The sequence below is a fragment of the Cucumis melo genome, chromosome 10 (assembly GCF_025177605.1).
Source record: "Cucumis melo cultivar AY chromosome 10, USDA_Cmelo_AY_1.0, whole genome shotgun sequence".
Lineage (NCBI taxonomy): Eukaryota > Viridiplantae > Streptophyta > Magnoliopsida > Cucurbitales > Cucurbitaceae > Cucumis > Cucumis melo.
Window position 1 is genome coordinate 20630057 of NC_066866.1, and position 27000 is coordinate 20657056.

At 37.8% G+C, this 27000-nt stretch overlaps 1 protein-coding gene and 1 long non-coding RNA gene across 2 annotated transcripts in view; both read right to left on the bottom strand.

Annotated features, from left to right (window-relative positions):
• The window catches only part of LOC103491895 (serine/threonine-protein kinase 1), a 50701-nt gene that overhangs the window by 8252 nt on the left and 15449 nt on the right, over positions 1-27000 (bottom strand). The window contains exons 11-13 of the mRNA XM_008452008.3: positions 16016-16097; positions 9633-9761; positions 9379-9526 (exon numbers count right to left, since the gene is read on the bottom strand). Of these exons, the coding sequence (XP_008450230.2) occupies positions 9379-9526; positions 9633-9761; positions 16016-16097 (359 nt within the window). The remainder of the gene's footprint in view (positions 1-9378; positions 9527-9632; positions 9762-16015; positions 16098-27000) is intronic.
• On the bottom strand, positions 16255-26689 carry LOC127151473 (uncharacterized). Its single transcript, XR_007824462.1, has 2 exons — positions 21220-26689; positions 16255-21142 (listed from the first exon to the last, which is right to left on the bottom strand). It is a non-coding gene; the product is annotated as an uncharacterized LOC127151473 (long non-coding RNA).

Consider the following 27000-nt stretch of genomic DNA (forward strand, 5'->3'; position numbering starts at 1 on the left):
AAACCAAGATTCAAGATCTAATACAACTGTTGGAAAATTTTTAGTTAATTCATTCCTCTAAATAAAAAGCTGAAAAAGTCATTATGGAAATACAAAAGTCAACGCCTCGAATAGATATTCTAATTTCAAAAATGGTTTTTGGAGTTCTAAACAAATTAGAGTTAAAAAAGGAAGATGTATACTCACTGTTTGTCTCTCTCAATTTGCACTATATGACTGCCGCAAGGGACTCTTCACGATATCTATTTGAATTGCTCATTTACAACTTGTTTGCATTATAGTTTGAATTGTGTTTGGAAAAAATCTAGAGAATTTTCTAGAGCAAACTTCTCAGCGGAAGACGCCGTTGGAGCCAGCAAAATTTTAGCCTCCTCGTGGTGCTCCCTTACCGAGGATTACGAGAATCACTCTGTTCGAGATATAAGCCTAATCTGTTGTCTTTTCTTCAAATGGATGCTTAGTCTTTTTATTTGTATTTCTTTGTACTTTTGTGTTTTGTTTTTGGTTACTTTAACTTGTTTGGATATGATGGAGGTGCTATTGGGGTGTCAACCTAGTTGAGATGCACAAGTGCATCTCCTGATCCATAGTTTACATGCTCATCATATAATTCTGTTGTACTACGAACTTTTGTCTCAGTATTAATATGTTAGTAAGGAGGTTGTTTCCTTTTCAGAAAAAGATAACCAAACTAGACCAACCAAAAGCACCCATACGTAAGAAAGGAGATCGAAAAACTCTAACCCTTGATTAGATTGCTGAAATGAAAGCACCCCAAATTCAAATTTAATTCAGAGATGCTGTACATGTCGAATTCCTTAGACATAATGCATCACAAGGAGGCATTTCAATGGACATTTTCAAAACGATCAAACCAACTGAGAGAATCAAACAAATAATAGGCCAATAAGGCATTGACTGCGTTGAACTAAAGAATCTGCAGTCTTATTAAAATGAGGCCCTCCTTTTAAGCTGTCTAACCGATTCTCTACTCTCAAAGTGAGACACTCGAGAAATTTTATTTATTTATTATTATTTTAATGCTAATAAAAGACCTTTTGAAAACTAAAACCCTAAAACTATTAGTTCATAACCCTTGATTTTTTCCTCCCTCACCATGCGTCAACCCTCTTCGAACGACACTGCTCGGACGATCACCACTAGTGATTTTTTAGGTTTTGTTCCTTTTTTTCCTAGACATTTCAGTTCTCTCTTTTAATCTCTAGATTTTTTTTTTATTAGGGGATTTCTTTTTACAGTAAGGATTGAAAAAACTGTAGGTCATTTTTTAACCAGTCCATTCAACTTTTTATACTAGTTGACATCTTCCTCCTCATTTACATCTACAGTAGTAGTCAATCATCCACAGCTTCACATCCTCAAGTGTTGAAGACGATTCAAATCCACTTTGGAAATACATGACCAATAATCAAAGATGGAACGAGGGAGTTGGAAACATTTCCCAGAAATGCAACTTTTGTCATTGCTAGAAAAAAAGAGTTCTTATACTAGGGTTAGAGTTCATTTATAAGGCTTAGATGGTTATGGAATTGGAGTGCCCAGTAAAGTCACCCCCAAGATAAGGCCGACATACAAAAATTACAAAATGAGGCAAAAGATTGTATGACTAAAAAGACTTCTAGAGACATTCATTTAGACTTTCATTTAAGAAATGAAAGAATACAAGGCGCACAAAAAATCAAGCCCACAAACAACAGGGACCCCACTACAGCAAGGGGGCCAACTAGAGGATAATTATTAAAATCTTCAAAACAGAAGCCTAAAGAGAAACATGATACCGAATAATCAACCAAATCTCCCCACTACACCATTCAACTCCCCTAAACACCCTCCTATTCATCTCATCCCATGAAACCCATAAGATGGCACAAACAAAAGCACGCCAAAGAAACCAGCCTCTTTCCCAACAAGGCAAATTGAAGAGGAACTCCCCGTTAATCCCTCTCTATGATGAGCATACGACATTCCTCTCCTTCAATTTTTGAGCAAAAGAAAAGGGAAACTGCTCCAAGTGCCATAGAAAGATCATTTAATATGGCCTCAAGAGACCAATTACATTCACTTGCACGGATGTTATATTCTTGAGGATTGTCTTTTTGCTTAGCAAGAAATTTATACTATATAAACTCATACACTTATGCTGCAAATAATTTATTGTTTGGATATTTACCTCTGAGTATAATTTGTTGGAAAAAGTTATTCTTAGAAAAAACAGAAAAATATCGAAAGATTATTGAAACCATGTATAGTACATACTCCTAATTTTGCCTTCAAGAATATACGTACAGTAAAAAATGTCGAAACAATGTGCTAGTCCAGTGTTTTAAGAAGCCCTCTCGGGTGAGCACCTAGACTCAAGGCACAGGTCTAGCGCCTTGCCTTCAAAGCGAGGCTCACAAAATAAGATGTACATTAGGTGCAAAAGGCGCCCCAAGGCTCAAAGCCCTGGGCTTTGGGGCTTTTCCATGTTTTTCAAAAATAGTAATGATTAAGGTGTTTTCTTCCTTCTTAACTAAAAGAATTAAATTCATTTTTTTAAAAAATAGTAATAATTAAGGGTTTTTCTTCTTTATTACCTACAAAAATCAAGTTTACTAAGCTTAAATGCAAAATTTCTTTTGTTTGTCTATTTTTTTTTTTTTTTCCATATTTCCACTTCAACTATGCTCTCTTTTTAATGTAATATTTTTATATGTAGTGTCTAAAAACAAAAAAACCCATACCTCTTTGTGCACCTTGGGCCTATGCTCCAGAGTATCACTGCACCTTAGTGCACCTTGGCATTTAAAGACATTGTGCTTGTCTACATTGTGCTTGTCTACGCCTATGGGAAATGTAGTTGGATTTCGGATATTGCTAGTGATGTAATCGTGGTGAAGAATTTTAAAGGTATAATTCAATGGGACTTACTATTTTTAATGAGTTCATATCTCTGAGATTACTTTACGTGGAAGAAACACGTTTTGCATTCGTCATTATCATGCTTAGAAGGTTAAAGCTTATAAAAGGTGGGTTGAAAGTTATGGCTGTTAATGAACATGCTATCGAGAGATGACATAGAAAAAGTGAAGGGATTGATCTTGGACAAAATTTGGAGCGATAAATTTAATAACATCCTATTCTTCACTAAGCCTATATACAACATGATTTCAATTTGTGATACGGATGCACCTACCCTTCATTTGGTTTATGACGTGGGATAGTATGATTGAAAAGGTGAAGATTGCAATACATAGGCATGAAAAAGAACATGGAGATTAAAACTCTTCATTTTATAAGGTCATCCATAATATTCTCATTGATTGTCGGAGCAACAATAATATTCTACTCCTTAATTTGGCTCATTCTTTGGCTCATCCTTTGAACCCATGGTACTTTATAATAATTATGTCTTTCTATTATAATCGTATTCTATTTGTCATATTTAAAAGAAAAAGTTCAACATTTGTTAACTTGTATTTAGGTACTATAATGAGCAATGGCTTTAGGAAGATCCTCATCGAGTATCTCTACATAAGGGCACTGAAGTAACTCGTGAGAGAATGAAATGTCACAAGTGATGTTTTCCTAAGGCAGAAGATAAGGCCAAAGTGAACTTGGACTTTCTTAGATTTTCAACAATTAATGATATTGATTCTATAATTGCTAGGTATAGTGAGGATGTATGATTGTAGTATGCATGGTGTCTTTGCACTTCAATCAATTGCCTCCAAGCTACTACATCAACATTCCTCATCTTCATGTTGCAATAGAAATTTGAGCACGTATTCGTATATTAATTCAATTATGTAAACAAGCTTCTGCCACAACGTGCACACGATCTAGTTTTTTTTATAAAAACACCCTGCCTAAAAGAAAGGGGTCCAACTAAATAAAATGTTACCAATTGAATAGTTACAAAAGGTCTTTGAAATCAAAACCCAAAGAGAAACGTGAAATCTAATCAAAGACCAAACCTCACTATGAATCTATGACCTCTTTCTCTACCATGAAACACCGATTATTTCTTCCCGCCCCGCCCCCCCCTTCCCCCCATGTCCCATAAAACATGCACCGCTACAAGCCATAAAAAACTGCCTCTCTCTCTAAAGGGCGGATGAAGAAGGAACTCCTCAATCATCACATGGATGCTCCAAAGGCCAGCATAGCTAACGCCAAACTCCTGCAGAAAAAATTCCACATGACCCGTGCATACTGGCAATCTCAAAAAAGATGATAAATGTCTCCATTCGCCTCCCGACAAGGCAAGCAACACAAGGCCCAACAATTGAAGTCCTCCTAACAAGCCTACCGACAATGGTAACCTAATCAAGCAAGACTAATGGGTCGAAACTCCTCAACCTTGTCGGCATTGTCCTTTTCAAGAATAAAAAAAAAGAAAGTTTACACCAACAAACTATTCAAGATTCCTCCTTCAAAGAATTCCTAAAACACCCCCTCCAAATCTCCTTTGATAAGATTCCAATTATATATAAAGAAAGTCACAGAGAAACCATCAACACCTGAAAATTTGTTCTCGTCACAATTGAATACAACCTTTTTAAGCTCGTCCAAAGTAAATGAAACCACCAAATCCCCATCCTCCCTTGTCAAGATAGGGCTCCAATCAATGCCCTCTAATAATGGCTTATCCCAAACTTTCGAGCTATAAAAATTGGAGAAAGACCTAATGATTTCTTCATCAATCTCCATTCCATCTCTTGTACTCTTTCCATTGTCTAGAAGCAAGAGGCCTAAATGATTCTTGTTCCTTCTATCATTCGCCGCTCTATGGAAAAAACTGTTATTACAATCTCCTTCCTTAGTCCACTTAATTTTAGACTTTTGGCTCCAACTAACATTTTCCTTCCTAATCATCTGAGCAAGGTCCCCTTTTGAACTAACCCTCTCCTCCTTAAGAGCACTATCCAAGGGTCCTTCCAACTCCAGGGCATCAATCTCATGAATCCTAGCAACAACTTCCTTCTTTTTAATTTGAATATCTCCAAAAACATCTCTATTCCACCATCTAAGCTGAGCGTTTAAAGCTCTCAACTTATCCATAAACCGATAGCCCTGCCACCTACCTTGGACGGGCACATTCCACCAAGAAGAAATATTAGCTTTGAAAGAAGGATGCTCAAGCCAAATATTCTTAAACCGAAAAGGATATGAACCCCATTTCAGATGATCAACCAATAAACCAAAGTTATTCTAGACCCTTTGACTGTCTTAGATTCCCAAACCTCCAACTATCTGTCAATTCTCATAGCTGCCCTAAAGTTAGCCAAGATCAATTTACCACCAACAAGAGAAGGATCAAATAAGCCACTATGAATGATGAACTTATTGAACATTCTCATGGATCTAGTAATTCTCCCACCAGAAGCCTTCTCATCGAGGAAACAAAAGACATTAAAGTCTCCAACCACACCACCTCGGCCACAATAACCATAAAGATCCCCAAGCTCCTTCCATAACAACTCTCTTCCTCTTATCCTCAGAGGACCCTAAACCCTACGCAAAACTCTTCACCACCACTATCCAAGAAAGCAGTAGCAATGGAATGTCTACCCATAACCACACCAATTGCAACACACAAACTCGAGTTCCACATGATAAGAACCCTGCCAAACAACCCCTTAGCATCCAAAACCCCTTACTCCACCCTCTTGCATTTCCAAATGTTGGCAATTCTCCTACTATAAAACTTACTTCTTTTAGTTTCAAACAATAGAACAATATTTGAAAAGTCTTGGCTGAGCACCTCTTTAACCATCCTTTTAATTTGACCCTTCAGGCCCCTAACATTCCAAGAGACAATTTTAAACATTTTGTCGAAGATGCCCTTACCTCCTTAAAGGCTTTCTTGCTCCCGTAATTCACAAAATTATCCAATTTCTTTAACTCCCTAGATAGCTTAGCACTACGCTTACGTTTTCTCTTATCCCCTCCTTCCTTCACCACCAACCCCTAATTCCCTTTCCAAATTTGTCTCCCTTGACCTCCACTTTGTTAATACCAGAAAAAGCCAACGCCTCCCACCTTAACCTCTTTATTCATATAGTATGGAACACTAATTACAAAGAGGGATTTGATGGCCTATAGAATTCCTAACAGAACCGTCATTGGGAAGAAGCACCCCACCTACACCTGATCTGACACCCATGGCATGAAACAATATGTTAAACACCAACAACCTCTTTCCCAAAGAGTACACAGACGATAAGGGTAAGGCACAACCCAAGTATCCCTGATAAGAATAAAGATTCAAGAAGACAAAGGAAGAAAAATAACTCAAAATTCCAGCTGGCTTGACTCGCCCACCCAAATTGTACTGAACCGAAGACACGATATTAGGTGAAAAAACACCCACTCTGCTCTTGGACACACCCAAACCAACTCTACCCTTAAACATACCTAGACCAGATGGATGACAAGGAACCAAAGAAAGGGGACTTACTTGATCTGTCGAGCCAGCCAGACATACCTCCAGATAGGGGTTGGGAGATGTCCCCTTTGCCTAACCTTTAAGAGAATTTTTGTTCATAGGCGAAGTTACCTTGCTTCCGGTAATTAAACTATGCGATTCTAGATTCTCCATTGTGCTATCAACAAGCTTCAAAGAATCTACTCGAAAAGTAGTGTTTTCAAAACAACCCTCTGAACGCAGCTCTTTAGCACTCATCAGCAAGTGAGACTCCTTTGCAGATGCCGACGAATAGAAACCCTCGCTAATTTCTTCTTCTTCCTTGAATAATTCTCCCAATTCCACCTCCAAAGACTTCCTTACGACCGAAGTTGACAAAAAGTACTCATCTTCAGAGTAGCTAACTATCAATGGATTTGATCCCAAAGGCCCATCTCCACTCTCCATCTCCACTCTCCATCTCCCAATGCATCCCCAGAGTAGCTGACTATCAACGGATTTGATCCCAAAGGCCCATCTCCATTCTCCATCTCCCAATGCATCCCCAAGTGCTCGTCAAAATCTAGAGAAGAAAGGTTTTCAAGCCCAGAGGTGTTATGAAACGAAGGAGGGTCCAACATTTTTTGACATGACCCTACTCTTTGGCCTCCATTTTTGACGTCAGCGGCCCACTTTTATATTTCCTAGACAACAAGGAATTTCTGAAAGATCCCGATAGATGTTCTAAAGAACCACTGCTGCTTGATCCAACATGGCCCACATTTGAATTACTCTCACAGCCCGCATCCTTTAAACTCCCTTTTTTACCCTTGACCTCTTCAACCCACTGTGGGCCTTAACCCCCTCAAGCCCAACGCTTCTAGAGGTATTCAAATTGATCACGTGACTCCCCTTTTCATCCCTATTTTGACTTAACGACAGACTAAAGGACCAACGAACAGCTATGGCCCCTTCTGAGTCTCTGACTTTTTCTGATCATCACCTTTTCCACTCCAACCAACATAGAACCTCCCTGTAGTATATATTCATAGTAATTTGCATCTTTTGTCAGGAAGAATTTCAGAATATTTACAACGAGATACAAAATTTATGATATGTTGCTGGAGATTCTTTTGATTCTTTTGAAGATGTTGGGATGCTTAAAATGGCTAATCTATCGTTAGATGAACCAGATTTAGAGGCAGTGAATACAGATGATGATGGTGGAAATGGGGCTAACAATTGCGAGGATGAAGATGTTATGGAAGTTTGAGAATGGTGTTTTAAGCTTCTAATTTTTGTTTTGGATGAAAGATGTGATCTCTATTTTGGATTTTGTATTTGTATTGTAATTTGTAACCTTTTAATTGAACTTCAACTAATGTTCTCTTTGTCTATGTTTTAAAGAAGTATTGTCATGTTCAACATGTATGATAAATTTATCTACAAGTATTATCCCATATTATATTTTATAAAAATAAAAAATATAATGTATCCCGGGTGTTTTAAAAGGCTCAAGGCGCACTAAGGTGCAAGACGCACAAAAAGGTGCGGGCATTTTTTCCTACGCACAATATATAAAAAATATAAATATATCCAAGTGCTGTCAGCTGTGATCGTGATTTGTGTGAAGAAGGGTGGTCGGTGGCCCTAGTCGGTGTCAATGACACATGACAGAGCTCCATTGAAGGCAGAAAAGGAACAGAAACAAGAGAGCAACGTTGAAAACACTTCAGCTTCGCTTGGTTTAAATGGCAGAGAAGACTAAGAGAACGGAAACGAAATGACAATCTTTTCTTTTCTTAACTTTGAAGCCATGCAATTAGGTCTAAAAAAAGATAATAATATTTTCTTTTTAATTAATAAAGCCCAACCCACACATGCCATAAAAGCCCGGGCCTAGACGTTTTCTTTTTGCTCCTTCACGCCTCAAGGAAGGCATGCGCCTAAGCCGCGACTTAGGCAGCTCACCTCACCTGTCTAAGGAGAATCCTCCACCACGCGACTTGGAACTAGGCGCGTGCCTTTCAAAACACTGTGTATCCCTCACATGTTGTGTCCTACATTTCCAAAAATTGGCATATCGCAGTGCCGTATCATGTCACATGTTGGTGTTCGTGCTTCTTAACCGAAAAGGAGTTGGTATACTGGGGTGGTTTACTTTCAATTGTTTTGAGTTATTAATCATCTATATAGTGCTATAGCAAGTATGCTTTGTGAAGAAAACCTGGCATGATCTATTTTATCTGTATCTTTGCAACTTTGAACTATTTTGGATTTCCTTTCGTTGTTTTATATATGATTTCTATAAAATGGATTTGGATGGAATTGTAATCTTTGAGTTCAGTTTCGGAAACTCATATTTAGTGGATTTGATGGAAATGAATTTCAAACCATTGAATTATGTATCTGAGTAATGTTGGTGTCCCTCTTGTTCTGGCTGGAATTGTCGATGCTGTGTATGTATAAACCAGCGGGGTAATGGGTTCAAGGTTTGGAGTCTTTGGACTTGGAAGTGATTTATACTCTGATATGTTCTAAATGTCATTTTATTGATTTAATATGTTTCAAAAGTTATTTTACTGTGGTCATATTTTGGAACTGGTTTGGATATCTTAATAACTTCTTGTTTATTTATATTTGTTTAAAAAAGAGTTATAAAAGGGTTTTCAAAGGTAAAACCCTATGTTTCAAATGCACCGATTCCCAATGATTATGAAAATCTACAGCAATTATTTACACATGAATTAAAAAACCTTACATTCGGAAATGAGAAATTTCCAAAAGGAGGAAAGAAAAGCTTCAGAATTGGGCTAAGGATGTTACAGAAAACAATTTATGGAAAGCCTACGCAAGTCCAGTTAGCCATTGAACTTGTAACATGACAATACCGCAGTTTCAACCACTCAAATTTTCAAATTTAAACTATTGGAAAAATAATAGCAGTCTTAAGCATATGAATTACATACCTTCTGCTACAAGTTCAGCGCCTGATTGCTCTTGCTTTCTCCAAGTGCCCCCAGCTGCCATTTCACTAGCTACCTGAAGTCCAATATTCTGAGGCTTTGAAGGAACAGTATCTCCATAATCTTGATTCAAATTTGCAGCTACTATTGTCTGTTTTAAATAAAAACATTACTGAATGAGGAAATTCTTAACCAAACAATATACATGCACAGCAACCAAAAACCGGAGGGAGAGTGGAGAGAGTTTAAGCCCTTACACCATCTCCTGATGCAATTGGAGCAATACTATGTGCTTGTTGAGCCATTAAAGTCCTGATTTTCCTAGCTTTTTCAATCTTGGGCAACATTGCCGATGCCCCACATCTGCATTTCTCAATGAATTTGTGCTGTGCGTGCAAAACAAAAACTAGTTATTAAAGAGAAATAGAATACAAGAAAATTTAACTAGATATTTCAACTATAATATACACAAAACCCATGGAAGTGAAAAAAATAACTCAAGCAATGTAGGAAATAACAATTCTAATCCAATTTTTTACAAGCAAGAATGTACAATAATTTTAGGTTACGCTCCTGCAATTTGGACATAAGTGACATCTTTTTTCTTTTTATTTTGGGTAATTGTTTTAATTGACAAAATTGTTGGAAGAGTTCTCAAATATAGAAAAATGAAATTGGGTAATTATTTTAAATGACAAAATTGTTGAATGTAGTTTCTAAGTATAGCAAAATATCATAGTCTATCAATTAATAGATGATAGTAGTCTATCAATGTCTACTACATCCTATCATTAATAAATAGTGATATTTTGCTACATTTGTAAATATTTTGGTCCATTTCGCTATATTTGAAAACAACATTTTTTTTTCTCTCGAAAAGAATATCGTGTTCTCCATTAAGAAAATGAAAAGAGACTATTGTTTCAAAATACAAAATAAATTGAGAAAAGGAAACCTAAAAATCATAGAGGTAACAACAAACAATAAACACAAAGTAAACAAATACCCAGTGTTTTAAAAGGCGCGCCGAGGCGCGCGCCTAGGTGCAAGGCGCACACCTTGCGCTTAATTGTGGAGAGGCGAGGCGCAGATGAAGAGGCGCGGCTGAGGCGCGCGCCTCCCTCTAGGCGCAGTAGGCGCAAAAGCCCCAAAGGCGCGGGCTTTATTATTTGAGCTAGGCTGTAATTAAAAAAAAAAAACTATTATACCTATTACGTGTTTTACATATGGCTATAAGTCCAACGAAGAAGATACCGATGGCTATAAGTCCAACGAAGGAGTGAATGAAGATGAGGATCAATTTAGTGATGATGAGTATGATCTTTAGGAATGAACTTTTATTTCGATTGTTGTTGAATTCTGACTAGTTTTCTATTGTGTTTTGTTTTTTGGGTAGAAAACTAATATTATAATATTTTATACATTAGAGTTAATTCTCATTTCCACATTGGTTATTTACTTATATTTTATACATTGTTGTTCTTTCAATTTTGTATGTATGTATGTATATATATATATATTTCTTTTTTTTTTATACAGTGCGCCTCATGAAGAAAAGTCTGCGCCTTTTTGTGCGCCTTGCGCTTAGGCCCCAAAGGACCATTGCGCCTTAGTGCACCTTGAGCCTTTAAAAACACTGCAAATACCAAGGGAGAAACTATTAGAAAGGAACCAAAATTTATTTCTCCATGACTGGCAATGAAGAGAGATTACTGAATAAAACCACCTCTGTAAAGCTCCAATGGAATTGATGACCACTTTTTTTTAAAGGAAAAGGACTCTTTATTAATGAGTAAAGACTAAGGAAATCAATGACCACTTAATAGTATATTATCTAAGAACTTGATTTTGACAAGCCACCTCCGTAAGACTAGAGGCACCAAAAGGTACCTAATCATTAGCCAAGTTCTGACCAATAGACTCTGAAGAAGGTAAAATTTTCTGTTGAACCATTGCCTTCACATTAACATAGCTGATATTATAAAGGAGACACCCATATAGCAGCTCAGCCTATTGGTTGGTGTATTTGTAAGACCCCCTATCGTAAATACTTATAAACGTAGGGGAAGGAAATCCAATATCCATATAGACAGCCCGGCCGAAGACAAAAACGAATAATGAATAGGCTGAGAGAAGGGGAGGGACCCACTGGAGAAAAGGGTAATATTTAAGGAATGTTTAGGGATTGCTGAGGGTATGTCTTTTTTAGAGAAAAGGCTGCTGTGGAGGCTGAAGGGAGACACCAGCATCTCAAATTGCTGGAATTCTGCTACCGTTTATTTTGTTATTATTTTTCCTTTTGTTAGCTAGCTCTCTGTTTGTGTTGTTTAAGCTTTTGTTGTGAATTTTTCTCCCTTTATATAAATAAAGAATCCACATAGTGCTGCCTCTGTTTATTGCAGTTTGTTGGGTTTTTCTGAGTGCAGGGAAAGGTTTTTAAGTGGAAAGTGAAAAAGAAGAGGAATGGGAGGAATCCAATCTGCCTATGATCAGAAACCTGTTGGCAAAAAACAGAACCATATTTAAGTTGCCCAAGGGATTACCTCCGAAGAGAGCAGTGGACCATCGAATACTAATTCCAGAAGGACAAAACCCAATCAACGTTCGGCCCTACAAATATGGATATATACAGAAAGGGGAGATAGAAAGATTGGTATCAGAAATGCTTCAAGCGGGAATTATCGACCCAGTCGAAGCCCATACTCCAGCCCAGTGTTATTGGTCAAAAAACAAGTCGGAGGATGGCGATTCTGTGTTGATTATCGCAAGTTGAATCAGGTTACTGTCGCCGATAAGTTTCCCATCCCCGTCATCGAAGAACTGTTAGATGAGCTACACGGAGCGGAAGTTTTTTCAAAACTGGACCTACGCTCCGGTTACCATCAAATTCGGATGAAGGAGGAAGACATCGAAAAAACGGCTTTTTGCACCCATGAGGGACATTATGAGTTCTTGGTAATGCCATTCGGGTTGACCAACGCGCCAGCCACTTTCCAATCCTTAATGAATCAGATTTTTCAGCCATTCTTGCGGAGATTCGTACTGGTATTTTTCGACGACATACTGATTTACAGTAAGGATATTACAAAACATGAGAAGCACCTGGGAGTAGTTTTTAATGTGATGAAGGACAATCAGTTATTTGCCAACGAGAAGAAGTGTGTGATCGGGCATTCAAGAATTAATTATCTGGGTCACTGGATATCAAAAAAGGGGTAGAAGCCGATGGCGAGAAGGTGAAAACCATGGTGAATTGGCCTCAGCCCACTAATGTCTCGGAACTGAGAGGGTTCCTTGGGTTGACGGGATTTCATCGAGGGTTTACCTAAGGCTAGAGGTTATGACAGTATCATGGTTATAGTGGACCGGTTGAGTAAGATGGCCCATTTCATTACCTTGAAACACCCCTTTTCAGCTAAGCAAGTGGCAGAAAAATTTGTTGAGGAGATCATTAGTAAACATGGGATACCGAATTCAATAGTAACTGATCGAGATAAGATTTTCTCAAGTCATTTTCGGAAAGAACTGTTTACAGCCATGGGGACATCTTTAAAAAGAAGTACGGCTTTCCACCCGTAGACCGACGGACAAACGGAAAGGGTAAATCGCTGCCTAGAAACCTACCTACGGTGCTTTTGTAACGAGCAACCCACGAAATGGCATAAATGTATCCCTTGGGCAGAGTTGTGGTATAATACCATTTTCCACGCATCGGCCAAGACAACACCATTCCAGGTAGTATATGGCCGACCACCCCCGCCGCTGGTACGTTATGGAGACATAAAATCTAACAACAACAGTGTCGAACAGCTGCTGAAGGAAAGGGATCTGGTAATCAGCGCCTTGAAGGAAAATCTGATGATGGTGCAAAATAGAATGAAAAAACAGGCGGATTTACACCGCAGAGAACTGAAATTCCAAGTAGGAGATGAGGTTTATCTGAAGTTGTGACCCTATAGGCAGCGATCATTAGCTCGGAAACGTTGTGAAAAATTAGCCCCAAAGTTCTATGGACCTTACCGGATTGTTAAAGAGATTGGAGAAGTAGCTTACCGCCTAAACCTTCCACCCGAGGCCATAATCCACAATGTATTTCATGTATCACAACTTAAATTGAAGCTGGAAAATTCACACCAAGTGCAGCATGTGCCACCCGCGCTGACCGAAGAATTTGAGTTACAAGTCGAACTTGAAGCAGTTTTGGGAATCCGTTGGAATACAGATATTGGAGCTAACGAATGGCTAATTAAATGGAAGGGGTTACCGGACAGTGAAGCGACGTGGGAATCCGTTGAGGCAATGAACCAACAATATCCTTCTTTTCACCTTGAGGACAAGGTGAATTTTGAACCCACCGGTATTGTAAGACCCCCTATCATAAATACTTATAACATAGGGGAAGGAAATCCAATATCCATATAGACAGCCCGGCCGAAGACAAAAACGAATAATGAATAGGCTGAGAGAAGGGGAGGGACCCACTGGAGAAAAGGGTAATATTTAAGGAATGTTTAGGGATTGCTGAGGGTATGTTTTTTTTAGAGAAAAGGCTGCTGTGGAGGCTGAAGGGAGGCACCAGCATCTCAAATTGCTGGAATTCTGCTACTGTTTATTTTGTTATTATTTTTCCTTTCGTTAGCTAGCTCTCTGTTTGTGTTGTTTAAGCTTTCGTTGTGAACTTTTCTCCCTTTATATAAATAAAGAATCCACGGAGTGCTGCCTCTGTTTCTTGCAGTTTGTTGGGTTTTTCTGAGTGCAGGGAAAGGTTTTTAAAAGTATTCTACATGAAAACAACCTAGCACACAGCACCACCTCTAATGTCATAGGTTAAGGCCATCTCTATGTTCGACCTCCAATTGTGTTTCAATATAGCAAAAGAAAGAAGAAAGAAAATGCACATGTCATCCCACCCTAGATTTAGAAGATAGAAGCAGTTCACTCGAGATTGTCTCGAGCCCACCTCGAGATTTAGAAGATAGGAGCAGTTCGCCCGAGACTGTTTCGAGTTATTGAGCGTGAGTGGCTGCTGGGGAGAACGGACGAGGACAGCCAAAGAGGCTAACCGATGCTGAATTCCAATCTAGAAGGGAGAAGGAACTTTGTTTTGGTTGTGAAGAAAAGTACCACGCTGGCCATCGTTGTAAGGTGAAGGAACAGAAGGAATTGAGAGTATTGGTGGTGCAAGAAAATGGAGAGGAAGTAGAAATAATAGAGGAAGACTATCATGACAAAGAAGCAGAAATGACAGCCATTGAAGTGGGAAAAGGAGACAAACCCAATATAGAGTTATCTATCAATTCTGTGGTGGGTTTGACCAATCCGGGAACTATAAAGGTTAAAGGGAAAATCATGAAACAGTGATTATCTTTAATTGATTGTGGAGCAACACACAATTTCATTTCTGAAAAATTAGTTCACTCACTGAATTTACCAACCAGAGATACATCAAACTAATTATGGGGTGATCCTAGGCTCGGGTGCAGCCATTAAAGGAAAGGGTATTTGTGGGAAGGTTAAATTGATGGTGGGAGATTGGAAGATCAGTGATAGCTTCTTACCAATAAAATTGGGAGGTGAAGATGCAATTTTGGGGATGCAGTGGCTCCGCTCACTAGGAGCGACTGGGGTAGACTGGAAGAAATTGATCATGATATTCCAACATGAAGGTAGAAAGGTAGTGATAAAGGGGGATACGAGCTTGACGAAGGCCAGAGTAAGCTTAGAAAGTACGATGAGAACTTGGTCCCAAAATGATCAAGGCTTTTTGATGAATGTAGAGCTCTGGAAAGAGTTACCACCACACGAAGCCACATGGGAAAATTGTGATGATTTTGTACAACAGTTTCCAAATTTCCACCTTGAGGACAAGGTGATTTTGGAGGAGGAATGCAATGTTAGACCTCCAATTATGTTTCAGTATAGCAAAAGAAAGAAGAAAGAAAATGCATGTCATCCCACCCCGAGATTTAGAAGATAAAGCAATTCACCCAAGATTGTCACAATCCTGCCCCGAGATTTAGAAGATAGGAGCAGTTCACCCAAAACTGCCCCAATTATTGAGGGTGAGGGCATATTATGTGTTATTAAGGGGGAAGTTACAGCAGGTTAGTAGATAGGAGCAGATAAATAGGAGGGGAGTGGAGAAAGAGGGGGTTGTTCAGTTTTTTTTGGGTAGTTTTTGGTTTCTGCACTCTTCCTTGAGAGACAGGATAGACAGAGAAGGTTAGGTGTCTTTTACTTTTACTCTTCATTTTCTGTATGTTCGAATTCAGAATTGTTGTTCAACAATTCTACTTTGTAAACTTTGAAGTAATTCTCAATTAAATTAGAACACAACTACTTGGTGTTCTATCAACCTCCTCCAAAAAACATGGATTCAAATTCCCATCCCATCACAAAACAGTCTAAGCAGACAGCAAGCACCTCCACTTTTACCTATTGTCTGAACAAATTCTTAATACTTATACACATATGAGATTCATTACCAAAACTACAATATGTCGAACGCAATAAGTGAATCAAAACTAGTTTTCTAACCCCCCACCAAAAAAAAAATCCCAATGATTGAATAAATATGAATGGTATTAGCTAATGGGACATGTCCTCATCTACTTTGGCACACATAATTGGAATGCATTACCTTCAACATTTCAGAAGCAGCAGGACGTGAACGGGGATCTTTTGTCAGACACTTTGCAACAAAGTCATGGAACAGCAAGGACCTGAAAGGAAGATTCACCAAATGGTATAAGCTGACGTAGCAACATATCTCAAAAACAATAAAAATGAGAACTAGAGATCAATTCAGCGACAATGATATACAAGAACATGAAAATTTAGAAACACACTTAAGAAAAACAGTAAACATAATTCCAATCCTTAAGAGGGTGTGGCCCACCAACCTCATAATTTAGTATTAAATAACTCTAAATAACTCAACTTTAATAGTGTTCATTATTGAGTTTGCACGTTTATTCGAGGAACTTAATCTTACAACGCTACATCCCAAACGCAAATTTCTTAACTTCAAAATTCAACTCAAACGACCCCTAACAGAAAACCAAGTTTACACATGAACAAAATAACATGGCCCCCCTACCAACTTAACCACCATGACAGAATGAGTGAAGCACATCAAGCTGTGAACTCCTTTGGTACAGGTTACAAATATTAGGTAAATCAATTTTTTAAGAGACAACTTTAATAATGCAAACGGAAGTAAATTTGTGACTACGAATCTGTTGATCCAGCCTTTGAATCTTTGGATCAATATCTATATCTTATGAAATACATCATCAAAGGGGCATAGACACTTTAATTTGGCTAGTATCAGATACTTGTCAAACACTGGACACTCTGATACTTAATGGACATGTATCAGATACTTGTCACCCTAATAAATACGTGTAAGACAGTAGCTATACAATTTTGTGAGTGAAAATACATCAAACTCATTCTTTTAACATATAAATGCATAAACTGATTTTTTTCCTTTTTCTTTTTTCTTTTTTTTTTTTTTTTTTGAAAGGGAAACAAACCTCTTTTATTAGATAAAAATAAGAATTAAGCTCATAGTACAAGAGAGTTATACAATGAGCAAAATAACCTAAGGATCAGTAGACGTACCAGAACATTTCAACTAAGTTAACACCCTATAGCGCCCTCATCGTATCCAAAATAAGTAATAACAATCATGACTAAAAGGGCCAAACAAACAGTTCTACAACATAAGATATTAATACGACACGACACAGACATGGGGACACCATATTTTAAAAATCTCAGGTACGACACAAGGACACATTTATTAAAATAGTCATTTTAAAAAATATATATCATTTTTATAGACCAAGAAAGTTCATAGTAAATGAATTGATGCATTTATAGGCTTAAAAGACTTAGCTATTAAAATATTCATTTTTAAAATATATATATATATCATTTTTATAGACCAAGAAAGTTCATAGTAAATGAATTTATGCATTTATATGCTTAAAAGACGTAGCTTAATGTACTCCATGCTAAAAAATTATTATTATTCATATATATGTCTTTTTAGTCCACTCAATAAGTGTTCTAGGCATGGCTAACAAGCGTCCAATAGGTGTCCACCAAGTGTCAGAGTGTCCAAGTGTCCGACACGTGTCCGACATAGGACACGCTATCCAAACTGAAGTGTCCGTGCTTCTTAAGTTGACACCCCCATAGTGCCCTCATCATATCCAAAATAAGAAATAACAAGCATGACTAAAAGGGCAAAACAAATAGTCTCCACAACATAAGATATTAATACATGGAAAACAAAGAGACAATCTTTGATAAAACAAAAATTTATCAAAACTGGTAAAGGGCAATCAAAAAGCAAGCGAGACGACCCATCTACACCAATTCATGGTTAAGCTTAGGATCAAAAGGGCTCCAATTCAGATTGAAATCTGAGATGTAGTAGCTGTCAAAATCTTTAGAAAGGATGCACCACGATGAAGCATGTCCGTGAGCAACTTCGTAACGATCTAGCCATTTGAGGGATTTGTCATGAAAAACCCTTTGATTTCTTTCAAACTATAATTCCACCAAAAATGCTTTTACCGTATTAAATCAAATTCATCGTTAGGTCTTATTGAAACAAGAACCTCCTAGAAGTTGCCTTACAGAATCTCTACAATCTTGTTTAAACACCTAGGACATATTGAAAACAGAGAATAGAGTTTGCCAACACTTAGCATAGTACAGGCATAAGAAAAAGAGATGAATCAAATCTTCTCCATGTTGATGAAAAAATGGACAAATCGAGGGAGAAAGGCAGCTGAACAATAATTTGTGCTGCAAAACTAAAGATGTATTCAAGTGACCAACCAGCAAAATCCAAACAAGAATGTTAACTTTTCTTAGGCTGCTAGTCCTCCATAAAGCCATATGCAGCACCTTATTCAGTGGGGAGGATGGGGAAAGATGAGTTGTGAAAGATTTTACCGAAAATCTTCCACTAGTCCCTAAGAACCAAACTCTTTTATCAAAATCCTCCGAGATTCTTCTTGCTGAACTTTTACCAATCAGATTCAATTCGGCTATCTCCTCTTCCTTTAGAAGTCGACAGAAATTAATAGCCCAAGAATTTAACTGAGAATCCCAATGCTTTGCAATTGAACCTTTCGGAAGTAAAGCAATTATAAACAGTCTTAGAAACTGAATATTAAAAGGAGTTGCATTCTCCCAAGTGCCTAACCAAAATGCAATCCGACTCCCTTTTCCAAATTGAATTTGGCCAAAGCTACCACTTTCAACCAAGTTTGGGAAATACTCAAGGGCTTCATAAACTCTTTCCACCTTTTCCAATTGTGTGCCAATTATACATATCCATTCCATGAACGCTACTGACCACCTTGTGCCACAATGAATCCTCTTCCTCTAAGAACCGCCACCCCCATTTAGCAAGAAGGGCCAGGTTTTTTTTCTTTCAAACCACCTAACCCAAGCCCATCATCCGTAGTAGATTTATTAACTATTTCCCACTTAACTAAGTGGGAAATATTACTACCATTATGACTTTTCATTTCGAATGTTGAGATGACATCTTCGGGCATTAGGTTGGAAGGTTGGATAGGACCAATTTACATAATGTGGTTCTTCCTCCTCCGGAAAGGTTGAATCTCATCCATTTAGCAAGTTTGGCTTGCACCTTATCAGTCACTGGTTGCCAAAAGAGATTTGTTTTGGGCACCCCAATGGTAAGCCAAGATACAGAAAAGGCACGTGTTAGATACCTAGATTAGTATACATGGGTTTATCTTGTATAAGGGTAATTAGATTAGTATAGGACTAGGGGTATAAGGGTAATTCGATATTTAGGAAGTTACTAGTAGTTATTGTGTAAGTATGGTTACTAGTAGTTATTATGTAAGTGTCGTTACTAGGGTGGTTACATCTTGTTATAAATAGAGGGAGGGTAAGTGAGAGAGGGAGGTTATTCTGTAGAGTGATTTAGGGCTTGGTTGAAAGTACTCAAAAGGGAGGTTCCAAGTGTCTTATACTTGGGTTTATCTTGTATTTTCTTATAGTTCATTATAATAAATTAAGATCTTGTTCTTGTTGTTGTTAGTAAGTGTTCTAACAGTAATCTTTCAGCCTCATTGCAAACTTGCAGCAATGGCAGCAAGCTCATTTTCCTCAATATTAATGCTGCACAATGCCAATTTGTCCAAGTTCACCTTCTGACTCGATACCACTCATAAAATTCTATAACTTGCTTGAGCTTGGTGAGCATGACAGTCATACTTACAAAATAAAAGGGTGTCGTCTGCAAACTAGAGAATGAGAACGTGAGTTCTTTCTTCACCGACTGTGAATCCTTCATATAATCCATTTTGATGAAGTTCGTCCACTACCGCACTCACAAGGAGGAAAAGAAATGGGGATAGAGGATCTCCTTGTCGGATTTCTCTAGTTGCCAAAACTCTCCCTCTCAGCTTACCATTAATGAAAATGGAGTACCTTGGATTCTTTAAGCAACCCAATATACACTTAATCCGTTTTTGCTCGAACTGTTTTTCACATGATTTTTTCTAGAAAATCCCGATCAACACGATCGAATGCTTTTTCAAGGTCGAGCTTTAGTATCCAACCCTTCTTCTCTTTAGCCCTATACTCCTCTACCATCTCATTGGCAATTAGGAATGGATCCAATATTTGCATTCCTTCGATAGATGCACTCTGAGTCAGAGCAATGATGGATGGCATTACTTTTTTCAGTCTCTTGGCTAGATCCTTGACAATAACTTTGTAAGACAAAGAAGTTAAGCTGATGGGTCAGAAATCCTTCACAACAACTGCTAATTCCTTCTTTTGAGTTAAACAAATAAAGTTCTCTTGGACACACGCGTTCAATCTCCCATTCTTATAAAACTCTTCGAAAAGAGAAAGGAAGTTTGGCTTCGTAAGATCCCAAAATTTCAATAGAAACTCAACTGTAAACCCGTCTAGACCTGGGGTTTGCTTTTACCAAGCGTCTTGATCACCTTCTAAAAACTGTCCTGCGCGTGCAGAATTCTGCCTTGGTGAAACACCAATCCATTCGACATTCAAAGGAAGGTGTCTTGAACCCAGACTTTTGGTGTAAAGATTTCTGTAGAAATCCAGGATTAAACCTTCAATTTCTCTAAATGATTTTTTTTTCTTTTGAAACGGAAACAAGCATAATGAGACTAAAGCTCAAAGTACAAGAGTATTATACTAAAAGCAAAAAGAATTAATGGAGAATACAAACTAAAACTTAAACAAAGACTATACTCGGTTTAACATAAATATGAGGGAAACCTAAAAATGAACCCGAACACAAAACGAGCTAAACAAAGCCTATCAAAGACAATACACCAATATAAAGCTAAATACAAAGAAAAACTTAAACTCTCTCTCAAAATTAGCCCACTCAAATCTAAAATCTTGCACACCCAAATCTTCAAGATGAAAGGAGAAAGAGAAAGCTAAGAAGATGCAACCAGCTGCCTCAAATATGTCCTGCCAATGCAATCCAATGTCAAAGAGAAATCTGCTTTAGCAATGTTACTCTCTGAAAAAACCTTCATCCTACCTTGTAAAAAGCCCCCGAAACTCTTTAAAGCTTCCAACAAAAGTCCAGCCAACATCTTTTCATATCTGAATGCTTTATCGAAGCTGTCTCTTCTAAATTCTTGAATCAGTACAATGTCCGGATTAATTCTTTTGTAAACTTTTAAGAATCAGCCACATTGATTTTTGTCCAAGTCCTCACCTAATTCAAAAGCGAATCTTCATTTTTCAACCCTGAAGGATATCTACTGAATTCTCTAAATCATTTAGTTTGCACACCTTGTTCATTAACCAATTAAGTGATCAAATTCTTTCTTTTCCTTGCTGCCAGAAGTCTACGAAAGAAAGAAACTAGCGTCTTCAAAGTTCTTAAATCATTTTCATATTCTGAAATTTGCCTCAATTCTGCAAGAGAATCCCACCTTTCAATTTCATCAAGCAGCTCCTTTCACTTTTTTTTTTCTCCTGAAAATCAACAAACCAAATCTTAATTGCTTCTTTCACCTTTCTCAACTTGGCAATAAGAGCAAATCCAGCCAACCATCAGCAACACTACTCCTCCGTGTTCTTTCAATCAATTTAACAAATGTTTTATCCAACAGCCAACTGTCGCAAAATCTAAAAGGTGAAGGGCCCCAATTGAAAGATCCAGCTTCTAGTAATAGGGGGAAATGATCAGAAAAAATCCTTGGCTGTCTGTTAACCCTTCAGCTATCAAACACCTCATCCCAACCTTAGTGATGGAAAATCTAACAAAGATCTTGCAACCGAGCTTCCTTCACAAGACCAAGTAAATCTTGCCATTACAAAGAGGAATTTCCAATAGGTTAGCTTGATCAATGAAATCATTAAACTTCCTCATACCTCTGGTGGTTATCCCCACGGGAAACCTTTCATGAACCCATCTTGTGATGTTAAAATCTCCCCCAATACACCAAACTAGTGAACAACAGCTTGAAAGAAAAATTAGCTCAGGCCAAACAAATTTCCTCTCCTTGTAGCCATTGGGACCATACACATCTGTAACCCAACAACTATTTTTACAGAATGTAACTGATTGACTTTAAATTTCATTGCATGGAAATGATATAGAATTATAAAAATGTATATTATAAATAAGTACTTGTCGGGTTTATTTCCTAAATATTCAAAATATGATTTTAAAGTCTCATTTTGTGAACTTTCTTTTTCGTCTATTTTTTATATTCTTTTTCTTCTTTTTCTTTTTTTTTTTTCTCTCTCTCTCTCTCTCTTTATTTTCAATTTTTATGAAAGCTCAATTTCTTACCCAAAGACATCATATTGTGTCATATTCATGCTTCCTTTCCTAGTAGGATACAAATGTGAGAAGAGATAAGAAACCAAGCCAGTTGAGTTGGGTGGTCTAGAGATTGGAAGCGTGAGATTACTTAACTTGGGTTTGTTGGTGAAATGGTTGTGGTAGTTCTTCATGGAGCACTGTGCTACTTTGTAGTATAAAATAATTGTAAGTCGGCATGGCTCATGCCTTTTCAAAAGGGTTGTAAAAGGTGGTGCCAAAGGGTGTAATATAAAACTCTAGAAACCAATTACTTGGCTTCCCATCATTTTCCTCATTTGTTAAATGCTATGTTGGGGAGGCCTAGGATGTTTAGTTCCAGGAGAACTATTAGGTGGCCTTTTGACCTCTTCATGAGTTTTTCTTGCATTTATATCATCTTTTAAGCAAGAAGTCGCATTTTGTCTGTCCTTCGCCTTTTTGTTGTTAGGTTTCATAAATGAGGGTTAAATATTGCAATTAGCAAGTCTTCTTTCAAGGACTTCTCATGCAAATCTTTCTTTTCAATGGTATTTCTCTCTTCCACATTCCAAACTGCCTTTGTTTCTCCTCTATATAGAAGGTTAAAACCCCTAGGAAGATAAAAAATTCTGAGGCAGATTTAACAAGAAAAAGTCACAACTATGGATCGTGTTCAGAGACAGTTTCCTCTCTGTTGCACTTGTAGTGGTATATTCTCTGTAGGTGTCTGCTACAGAACTTACATCACTTGTGGCTAATCAGTTTCTCCAGGCTCTCAGGCTTCGTTGGATGGGAATAAGCCTTTAGCTTATCTCTGGCTTGGAATCGCAACATGATATGAGCCATGAGCCAAATGAGTTGCCACTGGCCATTGATAAACTTAAGTTGTGTTTAATTAATTTCCAGCTTGTAAGTGTTAAGTTTAAGCTAGAATTTATAATTTTAGGGGATACAAAACTTGATAATTATTTTTTTTTTTATTTTAATGAAAATAGACAACTTTCATTGACAATACTTGGTAATTATGAGCATGACTTTGGTATCTAGATCTTGAACATTTCAAGGGCTGGGAGGTTCTTTTTACCGAAAATAACCAATTGAAAAAAAAATGAAAGAATACATGGGTAAAAAATCAAGCAAACAAAAAATGGAGACTCCCCTTTACAAGAAGGAATTCCAACTATCTATAAAGTAATTACAAAATGTCTTTGAAATCAAAACCCACAGGAAAAAATGAAAACGAAAACGAACAAGCAACTAAAACTCCCTAGGATCCCTCTCCACTCCCCTAAACACCCTATTGTTCCGCTCACCCACAAAACCTACAAAGTCACACACTTCAGCAAGCCAAAGAAATAGCATTTCTCCCAAAACGCAGATTGAGGAGGCTCAATCATAGCACTAACACTATGACAAACACTCATCATACCAGACATCTGGAAAAAAGATTCCCAGACACCACTAGCTAAGCTACAGCGCCAAAGAACATGCTCCAGGTCTTCCACCGCATTCTGACAAGGAATACAGCAAAAAGGCCTAACAAGCAAAGGCAACTTGCTAACAAGCCTGTCCAATGTGTTAGTGTCTCCTTTTGACAGATACCTATACAAAGCTTTGTGGAAATCTAAACGCCCAAGGAGAGTAAACATCATCATATGGGCTATGATTTTTGGACTCCTGAACTGCTCCAGTCATGCAAAGAAAGTTACCAAACAGTTGCTTATCACCCTCAATATGCCCACTGTGCAAGCAAGAAGGAGAAGATTTACAGCATTTGATTTTTACTTGTTCCTACTCTGCAAATTGTCTGTGGAAGTTCTCAATTTTTGAAGTTGTTTGGGTTTTTGGAGAATCTCTTAGCCTAAATGTACATCAAGTTTTGTTGGGGCCCTTATTAAAAAAACCGAGACTAATTTGGGCAAACTTATCAAAGGTTGTGTTTGCAGATATTTGGTTTGAACAGAACCAAAGAATCTTCCATGGTAAGGAGATGTTTTGGTTAGACTGCCTTGAGATAGCTAACAGAAACGTGCAGCTTGGTGTACTCTACACAAAGATTTTGAAGCATTCTCCATCCAAGGAATCAGTCTCAATTGGCAGGCCCTCATTTTTCCAGAGCATTAGAAGCCATCATTTTCTTCATGACTCATGTTTTGCAGATATCACTGAAAGATTCTTCTCTACACTTCTTCAGGCCATTCATACCTCTTTTGTGCTGCTGTTTTTTCCTTGTTTCTTAGTTTATTGGCTTTACAGCCCATGCTTGTTGTATTCTTGTAAGACTTCATTTTGTATCTTGGCCTGTATTTTTTTTTTTTTTTTTGGATATGATGAGAGCATTAAGGGGGTGTCGACCTAATTAAGATGTCTAGGTGCACCAACTAATCCTATGGTCTCTTTTTGTTTAGCTCTTTGTATAAAATTTTTGTAATTTGAGCTTGATTATTATCAACAAAGAGGCTAGTTTACTTTTCAAAAAAAAAAAAGTACGACCATGAAGAACCTGCCAAGTAAAGAACCTCACCTTTCTAGGGACCTTATTCCTCCAAAGCAACAAAAAGACCGACTCACCTAAGGGGGAAAGATCAACCAAACAAAGAAATAAAGACTTGCACAAGAACCCTTCCAAAGGATTGGGGGTCCAAAATCTAACATCCCTTCTCTCTAGTCTAAAGGGGTGGCCCTCGAGTAAAGAAAGAAGACCAGCCACATCCATTGTTTCCCTATCAGAAAGAGAATGAACCTTGAGAGACTTCAAGTGATACAATCAAGGAAACATAACACAGAGAGGTCTCTGCCCCACCCAATGATCTTCTGAAAGTAAGTATCTCTCCCTTGACTCACCACCCAACGAGCCAAGTGGACGAAAGAAGGAAGTTCTTACAAAATATCTTCCCACAAAATTCGATGAGTACCTTTAAAGGGTTGGGAGTTACCTCACGTAATGGCTATACAAGGCCAAGAAACTGAGTGTTAAATGAAAACTTTTTGGATCTCAATGAAATATATTTCTCATGTTTGAGACCCTTTACCTTAGAATTCAGCTACTAACTTTGCTTTATCTAAATTATTCTAGCAATTCTTGAGAAAGAATGCACATGAGCCAACCAAGCCTTTATCAAGTTTGATAGTGGAGGGACTCAATCTAGAATAAGATTCCAAATCTGAATTTTAAATCTTTGATCGAAGAGGTAATCTAATTCGAGACTTTTTTTTCCTCTAGGTTAATCTGAATTTTGTATAAGGAGGTGTTGGTTTCCTAGATTCAGAGGTTTTTGCTTCAACAAAAGCTTGGATCTTTGGGTTGAGGATTAGGGTTGCCTTACCACAACAATTATGCTTTTATTAAGGAGGTCCTCTTGAGTTTAGGGCAATATTTTGCTACGGACAAGTTTCTTCTCTCCCTTCTAGACATCAACAACTATGCCTTTACGTAACTATAATCTTAGTGTTTTTTTTTTTTATGAACCAAACAGCTTTCGTTGGGAAGGAATGAAAGAATGCAAGCGCATACAAAAAACCCAGCCCACCAAAACACCCTACTAACGGAAGGGAGACCAACTAAGAAAAATGTTACAAATTGAGTAATTACAAAATGCTTCGAAATCAAAGCCCAAAAGGAAACATGAATCTAGCCAAAGACCAAATCTCACTGTGCTCCCTTTCCCTACCCCAAAAGATCCAATTCCTCTCACCCTAAATGTTCCAAATAACAGCACACACCCCGGCCAACCATAAAAAACCCCCTTTGTCTTTGAAAGGCTGATGGAGGAGGAACTCCTCGATCGTCGCTCTAACACACGAAGAGCCAGCAAAACTAACACCAAACTCTTGAAGGAAAAAACTTCACACTGCCCTTGCATAATTGCAGTCCCAAAATAGATTATCAAGATCTTCCTCTGCTTTCTGACAAAGCATGTAGCAAAAAGGTCTGACAAGAAAAGTCCGCTTCCTAACAAGCCGATCCATGGTGTTAACACGACCAAGCAAGACTAGCCAGAAAATGAACCTAACTTTCTTAGGAACCTTAGCCCTTTAGACCACGTCAAAAACCTAACTTTCTCAGTTCGATGTTATTGGATTTTTTTTTAAATGGAAACAAGCCTCCTCACTAATAAGAGCTAGAATTACAAAGGAACAAAAGATTAGGAATGCACCCAAACATCTCGACTAGGTTGACATCTCCTTAGCACCCTCATCATACCTGAAACTACTAAAATCGATGAAATAAGCATGCCCTACATAAGACCAAGACTCCCATCTATCCGTACAAGTGAGTAAACGAATACAAACACAAAAAGAGACAAACAAGTTGAGATGCTTGGGTCAAAGTAAAAAGAACTTCAAAAACTCCAACAAAGAAAAAGAAACAATGGTCTAACTGGAAATAAAACAAATTAAACAAAAGTGTTGCAAAAGTCCAGAGCCATAGAAAGTAGTATCCCCTAAACTCCAAAAAGGAAGAGCCAAAGTTTTACAGACATGAAGATTTCCCTTGTTTTGTAGCAGTTTTTGTTGGAAGGTAGATCATCATATTTTATGGAGATTGGACTAGTGAATTTGCAAGATTTGTTCGAAGTTGCTTCATCCAAAGTCCAAACACTTGGTTTCATGCTCACCTGTCATAGAGATACCAGCGAAATGATTAGGGTGTTCGTCCTCCATCCACTTCTAGCGAAAAGGATTGATGTTTATGGCTTGTCAAGGTGTGTTATTTTGGGGGATATTCGAAACCAGAAGAATAATAGAGTATTCAGATGTTTGGAGAGTGGTCCTTCAAA